The sequence below is a fragment of the Notolabrus celidotus genome, chromosome 2 (genome assembly GCF_009762535.1).
Source record: "Notolabrus celidotus isolate fNotCel1 chromosome 2, fNotCel1.pri, whole genome shotgun sequence".
Classification (NCBI taxonomy): Eukaryota; Metazoa; Chordata; class Actinopteri; order Labriformes; family Labridae; genus Notolabrus; species Notolabrus celidotus.
This window is the reverse complement of record NC_048273.1, coordinates 34,480,424-34,490,722: the sequence shown is the minus strand read 5'-3', so window position 1 is coordinate 34,490,722 and position 10,299 is coordinate 34,480,424. Positions and strand designations below refer to the sequence as shown.

The 10,299-nt window shown below is 39.8% G+C and overlaps 1 protein-coding gene across 1 annotated transcript in view; it reads right to left on the bottom strand.

Moving 5' to 3' along the window:
- tgfbr3 (transforming growth factor, beta receptor III) overlaps positions 1-10,299 on the bottom strand; it is an 87,148-nt gene that overhangs the window by 33,781 nt on the left and 43,068 nt on the right. The window contains exon 4 of the mRNA XM_034710216.1: positions 9,868-10,005. Within this exon, the coding sequence (XP_034566107.1) occupies positions 9,868-10,005 (138 nt within the window). The remainder of the gene's footprint in view (positions 1-9,867; positions 10,006-10,299) is intronic.

Sequence of the window (10,299 nt, the reverse complement as noted above, 5' to 3'; positions counted from 1 at the left end):
GGAAGTGTTACCAACCGTGCAATCTGAGGGACTATTTTTTGCTGCATGAATTAATCATTTGTTAATCAATAAAATCGTCTTATAATCAGTATCTGGTGTCAACTTGTTTGTTGCTTTAGTTGGTAGCTGGGTGATAAGTGGGATGATGTATAGTGAGCTGGTGGTGCAAATTAGGATCACTTCAGGGTGAGACTTGACACTTCCACACCCCTTCTGGGACTCTTATGCATAAACAGCTACACATTAGACATCATCATTAAGAATTTCTTGTTCTATTTGTAGATAATTTTACTTATTTTAGGTCATTTTTTCCCCTTTTTGAGGTTTGTTCAATATGGGAACAACCGATGTGACTAAGAAGGGAAGTAGGGAAGATGGTTGCTCTTTTGAAGCCAGCTGTGACAGATACTATTTTCATAAAAAATGACAGAAACCAGGAAAAGGCTTAATAATTTGAAGAGCATAGAAAGTGCTGATTTGCTTTTGACAGGGAAACTGGCTTTGGTGTATTGAGAAGGGACCACCCCTTTGGCACTTAATGGAGCTCAGCCCATATGCCTCATTTCAAGGAGATAAACATTCACATGTGTTGAAATCCCTGCCATACAACCAAATGAGTCCAAACACACGGTCTAGACAGTCTACCTCATTTTATTTCCATGCTTGTTTTTCTTTCTCCCTAGGTATCCTATCCCTATGCATGAGCTGACACAGTGCTGGAAGGTCCGATTAAAACCTTAAATCCATTTGAATCCAAGAGGAATAAGACAGTGCACTTATCTGTGATAACGCTACAGAGCTGTCCCCCAATTGCAATCATATTTCAGTGATAATGGAATAATATCCCTTCAGGGTGTTCATGTTGCTCAGAAAGAACTTTTCAATCTCCTCATGCACAGCATCTGCCTGACCTCTGGACGCTCTCCTCGATGTTCCTGGCATTGTCACCAGAGGCAGTAAATACTGGGGCCTAGGAGACAGACTCTGTCGAAGAATTCAGGTTCATTTTATTTTTAGTGTGTTTACTACGACGTAGAGAAAGAAAGATGGCAAAGAGGTGGTACTCTGAGTCAGTAAGGAGGGGCTGGGGTTTCTTCGCTGACTTTGCCAAGCTCAGCAGAGTTTATCAGTTTAATTGCGGGAATACAGCTGTAATTAGTCGCAAGGAATTAGAGGGGGAAAGCCTGAAAGCCAAATTAGCTCCAGGCTTTCCAGAACACTGAAAACCTCAAGAATGTGAAACAGGGAAGTGCGGACCCACTTTAACACACTCTCTCCCTCTCTCTCCCTGCTCTCGCTCTCAAGTCTCCCCTGTTGCATGCCCAGATGACAGACCAAAAAGACCGGGGTTCTATTTTCCTGCAGGCTCACAGCCAGCACTAGGGGAAAATGCAGTTTTATACAATTTTCCTCTTGTGAGAGTATAATTTTTTAAGTCTGAGCCTGTTTGGTGATTTCCTGGAACCAAACAAATGTGTTTGCACGAGGACGGAGGAGAGTTACAGGCAGACTGCGGGCAGTTTTTGGGGTTTGTTTCTGCTTGGACAACCTCTTTCGCAAATGCAGACGAGGGATATTCTGGTGGCTTGAGGCGGCACAGGCAAACTGCTGTGTTGTCTCTGAATTCACATAACAGCTATCATGTATGTTTGCAGTACGAGTATTTAATCTAACTGTTGAATGAAACGTGCATCATATTACAGTTCTTGTCTGTTTTTTGAAAACACATCTTTGTTATTCAAAGAATTGAAATAAAGTGAGTTTGACATCTTGCCATTTTTAGATTGTATCCATAAATAAATGTTAACAGTTGTGGCCTATTGGCATGACAGCATATGCATTAAACCATGAATACCACATAATATCCCTGAAACCACTCAAGATAATGTTATGTAATATTAACATTACTCTGACAGCAGGATTTAGTGTTACTTATTCCTCTTTCCCTTAATACCAAAGACCTGAAGTCTGTTTTTTCCAGGGGATGTTTTTTGTCTCTACCTGATAAATAAGGAATGATATTTGACACTTACAGCTGGTTACATTTATTAGACATTAAAGCTGCTGTGAGGAACTTTTAATTTGTGTTCAGTCCCCCCCATGGACCAAGATCCCATCGTATCACTTTACTAATCTTGCCCTGCATGCAAAAGTGTTTATTTCGGACAAAAAATCTCATCCTGTTTTCTTGTAATAGCTGTGTGACACCTACCCCTCACAGCAGTTTCAGGAACTGAAACTGACACTTAATAAATTCTCAATCTTTCTGATGATTGCCTCTTTTGCTTTTGAGGGTCATCAGTATCAACTTCAATCTGTTTCACAACAACTCAAAGACTCCAGACAGGCGCTTTAAAGATGAAGATCTTTTGTTATAATGAGAGGAGAAGAGCTGTGGAGGCTCAATGTATTCATAAGCCGTAATCTATTCCAAAACAACATCAAGCAACATCGAAATTCCTTCAACTAGAGCAACAGTACACATAAGCTGTCTTTTATTGTCTATTGACAGCAAACTTGTCTTGATGTTGGTTGGTATTTTGGATATTAAGTTTAAGGCTTCTCTCCATCCTCTGGCTTCTTTCTGTAGGATAAAGGAGCTCCTGTGATTGGTCTCTACTTCACCAGTTTATTTCTGTATTCCTCATTCTAATAATACTGAGTCTTTCGTATTTGTTGCATCCAGCTGTGCTTGGATTTTGCCAATGCCTGCGGTCACTAAAACTGCAAAGATCTGCATGTCACACCCATTTGTGCGAGTGCCTACATTTCTTTTTTTTTGTGTGTTTTTTTAATGTGCGCCCCTTTCAGGAAAAGGGCTCTGAAAGTGCTGGAAGCTACACAGCTATTTCTTTCATGTGTTTATGTGGAATATATAAATATAGATAGCGTTACTGTTGAGGAAAAGATGTCAGCTTTCGCTCTACAATATATGTATTATTGCTCATGTACTTACATAAAGCAAAGAAGCCTGTAATTTAGGGAGGGGCAGAGCTTATGCATTATTTAGAAGAGTTAAACTGCAGCACAGCACGAGCCAGATAAATCGTTCTCAACTATTAAACATGAAGTTCCAACAGATCTTTGTGTTTGATTTGTGTTGACTTGGTAACCAACCAGTTTTTGTAGTAAAAGTCTTTTTTTTTTCAGAGTACTTCTGAGCTGTTAGCAGCAGCCGGTTGCCAAGTAAAACAAAAAACTCACTGCAAGAAAACAGAGCTCATCTCTTTTGAAGCATGCTACAGCTATTAGTGCCAAACAGATTTAAAGTCGGATTTTGAGCTGTGATGACTTTGTAATATGTTCTGAAACATGAAAGCTGCATGTTACCTGGACTTAAGGAGGCATTCCTCTGACTTGGCAGAGAGTGCACATGAAAAATGTAGAGACGTTAGTGACATAACATGTGGACTCGAGCTCCTGCTTTCATGTTTGAAGAGCCAGGAACCCATGTACTTTTGTTTGCAAGGATATTTGCAGGCAGGCATATAGTACTCCATGTAGCTAACATGTTATTGCTTTCTTCACTGATGGAAAAGAAACAGTTTCAGTTCAGTATTATATCTGTCTAAAAACTCTCTCAGTATCAACACACTTCTCTTTAAGCACATATGCCTGCACAATACATCCAGCAGTATATTTCCTGTCCTTTCTGTCTATAAGCATCAACATATTACAGCCATATGTGAAGTTAAAAGGAGAAAGCAGGCCAAATGTTTGACATCAATTATCATCAAGCTGTATCCCTCCACTGAGCAACACCCTAAGCCTGGGAATTGCAAAAGGCTGTTTGTAAATTAAGAGGTGTTGCAAACAGAGAAGGGTGAAGGGAAGTGCAAAAAGGGTTGAGAGAGTATGAGCATGCACCAAGTCCCTGGTGGTATTAATGTGATAAATGCTTTCGTGACTGATTTGATCTTATCTGCCTTGATGAGATATGTAAAGCCAATCACGCTGCTCGCTACATGTGTGCATGTGTTCCTGAGAACTGGCAGGCTCTGTTGTGTAGAAAACAATACCATATGTCTACGCGCCATTCACGAGAGTTCCTCTGCCATTCTTGTCTCCAAATGAAAACCAATAGAGGCTGCCCATGTTTTCCATTAACAATTACTCTGAGGAGAGAGCTTGTGTGAGAGCAAAACTCATAGGAAGAGCCTTCAGCTAATGAAAGAAATACAGGAGTGAAAAGGCAACGCTTGGCAAACAAACAATAGGCAGCACCAGCCAACAGCAAACTTAACAGTGTTGTTCCATCAAGAGTCATAAAACGTTTAATCCCAGTCAAGCCTTTCGAGTAGAGATGCAACGCAGCCCTTCACAGCCCTGACCCCCAAAAAGAAATATATACATAAGGCCACTAAGTCAACACGGCGCACTCTGCACATGTGTCTCACTCGGAACCCAAATGTCCCTCGGTAAAATGAAATTTGGCCCGCATTCAAAGTTCATTTCTCAAGTCATTTTTTAGACCCTTGGTGGTTCCTGCCTTCTGCTGATTGACATGAAATACCGTGGAGAACATGTTTTACAACAAAAATCTGGATTCTGGCATTTTAAAAGTCAGCAGTCTCAAGTGGCCAACAGCAACAGTGTGCTCAACGCCTCTGAAGCTTTTCCAGTCAGCCCATCTGTGTCCACCGAGCCCAGAGCACTGGAACCAGGAAACAAGGGATGGCAGGCCTGATTCAGAGTCCAATTAGCCCAAGGAAACTGCCTCTTCAATGGAAAGGCTACGTGAGGGAGGTCTGGCTGTGGGTTTCTGTTTCTTGAGTGCTAAGTCCAAAACCAGTTCCTCTTGACTCTGTTACTAAAAGCCCTCACCACAGCAACTCCTCCTTTAGAGAGGGACCATAGAGAAGGTGTGGGAATTGGCAGAATCATTATTGACACTGAGAGTTTTACATCTGTGGCCATTGTGGATAAGAACTGTTGTGGCCCGATGCGAGTTTATGATGTAATCGACCATTAGCTAAACCCTCCCCCAAACCATTATCCAATTCAGCAACTGTGAAGGGAATCTATTGAAAATTGTTTTTGCATTGCTTCTAACATTAGCTTTTTTTGTCAGCATGTCCAGGTAACTATCATATCATAAACAGTAATGACTGAAGAACATCAATAACCAGCTACTTTAGATTGTTGGGTAATGGGATGAAAATTAGGATGGGATAGGATGAGATTGTGTTGAAGTCACCAGCTCTGCCATGCTGACACAGCATTAAAAAAAGGTTTATTCTACAGAAGCCCCAGCCAACCCAAAATGGCTTAACATTTGCCAAAACCATCAAATATTCTGCATCCTAAAAGCCTTTTCTGTCATTTACAATAAAAAAAATATGTTGAAAAATACAGGCAAGCATGTAAGTTAAAACCAAACATGTGGCTTTTAACTGAGTCAAAAACAATATTGGGCCCTTTCTTTGTATGTTACTACAAAATACAGGCACAGTAAAATTCACCTACAGTAACTGATATGGACAAAGCATTGACAAGTGTATGATTGAATCGTTTTATTTGATTATTTTAAAGTGGTAGTAGCATGTGGCATGTATACCATGTACCAGGCAAATTAAAAAAGTTGAACCCTTCCAAAGAATGGCAGATCTCCAATAACTGTACCACCATTTTTGGGGACCTACCTTTTAAATTAATGTTAAAAGAAATGTCCTGTTTATTTAAAATATGTGGTTTTTATTTGACAACCATTTTTTAATTTAAGAAATATGGTGTGCTAATTTTTCCTTAAAATAGTAGAACTAACATGCTCTTCACTGAAAACAACTTTGATCAAAGCAGTGATTGGCAAGAGTGCTAACTTTGTGCCTTGGAAATAACCTTTACTTTAGCTTTAGGTTGCTTTCACACTGTAACTTGTTTGCTTTGTTCAGATCAAAACAATGAACTGCGATGAACTAGCTCCACTGTTGATGAAACTGGATAAAGACGGTGTGTTGGCTTATGCTAACTTTGTCATCTACTACAGGAGTGTGATGAAGCAGCTATTAGTTCCGGTTGCAGGGTTGATTGCGATCTCACTGCAAACAAACCACTCCAGGATTTGATTACAAGCATGCCAAGACCACCTCTGCGGTGATCTGGGCTCACTTGTTTGTTGCATATCAGAGCGCAATTTCTGTGTTAACTTTTATCCAAACCACCTGGGCCAAGGACCAAAACGCCCCCTGAAAAACCTCTCCAAAGGCGTGAAAGCAGCCTTAGTCTTTAAGATGGCATCACTCTCAAAGTTATCAAGAGCCTATTTTAGACCACTTTTAAGCACTTCCAGTTTAAAGAGAACAACAGCTTGAAACTCTTAAAATTCAACTCAAGTGGTTTCTTCAAAGAAATAAATCTACTTGTGAAATTTTCTATTTAAGATGTAAAAATCTTTGTCCCAAACGAAGGTCACCTCATTAGAATAGTAAGTGCTATGCAGGACAAAAGAGCAGCAGTAGTAGATAAGGAGGGCAGAGCTTTGTGAATGGTAAACTGCTTTAGATGAGATCAGTTCATGCTCACAGCGAAGAGAAGGCTGGGGATTGTTCTTCCGGTACAATGTGGTATTGAGTTGTGTGGCATGTTAAGGAGATTTCATTGTTGGGTGAACCTTGGAAGAGCAGCAGCCTCCAGGACTCTTCTGGGTTAGGGCCATCTGCAGTCAGGCTGGGGGATAAGATGCCAGCAGCTTGCACTACAAGAGGGCTCAGTGCTGTCACTCAAACACTAAATACTTAACACCTCATTCAGAAGGGGCCCTGCAGTCAGTCAGAGCCATTGGCTCAGCTGTGCCTGACTGCAGAGGCCTCCTCCTTCACTGTTAAGATTCCCTTTATCTCTTTACACTCTTTGAAAACTGGAATTATGTCCCAGAAACATATCATAATGAAGTGCCAACAGAGTAAGCTTATACCTTGGTTTTGTCAAAGATAATGTGTTTTAGTTGATCTAGCTAATCTGAAGATACACATTCCTCTGATACAGAGATGTGTCTTATCATTGAAAAAGCACATTTAGAGCAGCCTCTTTTAAATGTAGGTATAAACAGACATGTAGACTCATTGCCCTGCAAAAGGCACTGATGTTCTTGGACACACAGCAACAGTCCAGCTTGTACTGAAGGCTTCCATGATGGTTGTCAGCTGTGCTCTGTCCGACACCACTGACAAGGGGAGACATTAAATGTGATGGTGACCTGCTGGTCTCTACAGAAACATCAGTCTCACAGGCCACACATCATCACAGCTAAGGAAAATAAAAGAATGTCAGATAAACATCAATCTTCATGAGTGTATCAGTTTCTTCTGACATGATGACATTTCCATTAAAACAGGAAATTGTTAAAAGGAGTATTATGCACTTGAACCACAAGTATTCATGTTGCATATTTATCTAACAGCTATGTTTCTATTTGTGCAGAATAAAATACTGAAAACAGTTTTGGTGCATTCCTGTTAATTTTGTATATTAGTTATAATATTTTACAGAATACATTACATTGTTTTGAGGGTATAGTTTTGTTTCAAAACAGAAATGTTTTTTAGATTATCAAAAAAATATCAGAAATAAGACCCTTGTTCTTTATCCTTTAGTGTACAGTAATCAGTCTCGGTGCAGAGGTGATACATACCAAATAACCGTTATGATGAAAGTCATCTGTCAGATAAGCCTCGACAAGTTTTATGTGGTCTAGACGAGGAATTTTAACACCCTGACTTTCTAAATGTCAAAGACACTTCAAAGACAATCCATAAAAGAGGAATACAAGGTTTTTATAAATGTGTGTGTGTGTGTGTGTGTGTGTGTGTGTGTGTGTGTGTGTGTGTGTGTGTGTGTGCGTGTGTGTGTGTGCATAGATGTGCATAATGCAAGGATTTTGCAATCAATCTCTGTTCTTGTCCGTGTCACATCGGTTTTCACGGCAGAATATTTCTGCTCATGAAAAGTAAGCACCAAAAACACTTGACCACATCTGGAAATCATTGTTGTACCTGATACTGCATTCTTGCAGAATGCTGTGGTGTTAACACACAATTGAAAATGATTACTTCTGGGAAGCCAAAAAAACAGGAAAGCTTTCTCAGCATTTAAAGGCATAGAAAAAAAAATTCCATTGCAATATAGTATAGTAAGCCATGGATGAGGCCTCTGGACCTCATTCTGTGATGATTTTCTCATGTGAGACACCGGCTTTAAACAAGTGCACTGTAAGAGTCCATTTTTACATTTTTTATTAAGTTTCCCAGCGAGGCCCCTTGGTACCTTTACTAAATATGGCTGGCTCTCCAGGGGACCTGGCTCCAGCTACACTGACATATCCCTCACCAAATCCTAGTCTCTTCTTCCCTGACATGTGCTCTGGTTCTTATACAAGCCTCTGAAAGTGATTGGGATGTTGTTTTCAACTTTGAACTGAGAATGTGAGTTTTAAAAGAAAAAAAAAACAAGCTTATAAAGTTTACTTGAATTTGGCTGTTTGACTGACCTTTAAACTAAATTTAAGCATGTCTCAGAACATGCTTAATATTCACTTCTTTATATGACTTTTACTAGGCTTCTCTGCAATACTGTAAAGCCTTTTGAAAGACAGTCAAACATTTCTTACTGCATGCTACCATGCAGTATTTCAACCATCTCACTACTTTTAGTTTTCTTATTTCTGACGGATATGAGTTTTCTCTCTCAGAAAATCTGTCTTCATGCAGTGGAGCAAGATGATTCTCCTGAATTTGCATCTAAAAGGCCGCCAAAACTATAATCTTTTATTTCCAGACCAGCATCCATATTAATCGCCCAAGAAAATGTCAGAAAAAAGGCATGGACAGAAAATAAAACTTTACTAATAACAAAAAAGACACTACAAATCACAGCTTTTCACTTGATTAACACTCCAATGAACTTTATATTGATGTCTGGCAAAATAACACAGAGAGTGTAAAGTGGAAATGATTTACTCTAAGGTAGATGTGCGTGGGATTAACATGAAGGCAGACTTCTGTACTAATACAGGTTATAACTCAGGTTGTGATAATTATGCGCCGATAAGGCTAAATTTATAAGACTCCTGGGAATGAAGAAAGTTTTAACATTTCTTTGTCCATACAACTATAACTCCTAGCCATGACTTCCATTTTGAAAGCTGCAAAGTCTCGTTTGAAGTCAGTGATAAAGGTTTTCTTTACTTGATTAGTGTCTTGCTGGAGTTCAAATTAGAATAAGTAGCATTTTTGAGTTTTGACTGATTATTAATTAATTACAACATGAATTAGGATGTAGCAGAAAGTTTGAGGTGGAAGTTCAACTCCTTTCTCCGGAGAGCTTTAGTGGTTTACTGTTTGCTCCCAAACATTCCCCCCTTGTTAGAGATTTTTGTGGATACGCCCTGTCTGATTTGAACAGCTGCCAAACTATCAACAGGGCTGTTGGGAGGAGGGAGGGAGGGAGGCAGTGAGGGAATAGCCCTGTGGTTATAGTTAGGGAATAAAGCTGACAGAGCACATTGCATCTTAATAGATGATCATATCATGCAGTATGATGTGGGAGGGTGATACAGGTTTGAGTTTGGAGAAAAGAATGAAAGCTCTCTTACTTATGATTATATTAAAGAGATGTGTAATCACCAGCTCTCAGAATAGCAGCACACATCAGTATTAAGGATAGCTGGATTTCATATATTGTATTTGTAAACAGAAATTAAAATGTCCCCACATGGAGCGTGCAAAGGCCTCCTCTGCAAACTTTTATCATTTCATATTTTTCACTCAGATAAGACAGCTACTGAAACAGGAATACAGCTTAGCCTGTGAGGAAATGAATACACAGTTTTAGGAAGTAGGATTTAAAGGCTTTTAGTGATGCTGGACTCACATGAAAGGTATGTTTCATGCCCAGGGCCAGATTCTCCGTCTTGATCTTCCAGATCAGCGACTGGGGGGAGTTGAGCACGAAGACCAGTGGCTTATGGTGGCGCAGCAGAGACTGGATGGGCTTCAGATGCAGCTCGACCTGGTGAGATGATAGAAAATTGAATTGAGCCACATACAGGAACAACAGAGTGGTTTAATCACTGAGAAAGAGATACGGGCAGAAACAGAGAAAATTCCTACCCTGTGGATCAATGTCAAAGCTTTCATTTTCTCATGTTCACTCAAACATAAAAAAAAAAACTATCAGCTTCTGATACTAACAGTTACAATCCTTGGTGTAACTCCAGAGCTATGATGGTGTAGATTGTAGATTGTAGACTTGTTTTTTATCAGGCTCTGTGGTTGTTTATGGACTTACTTTGCTGATAAATTC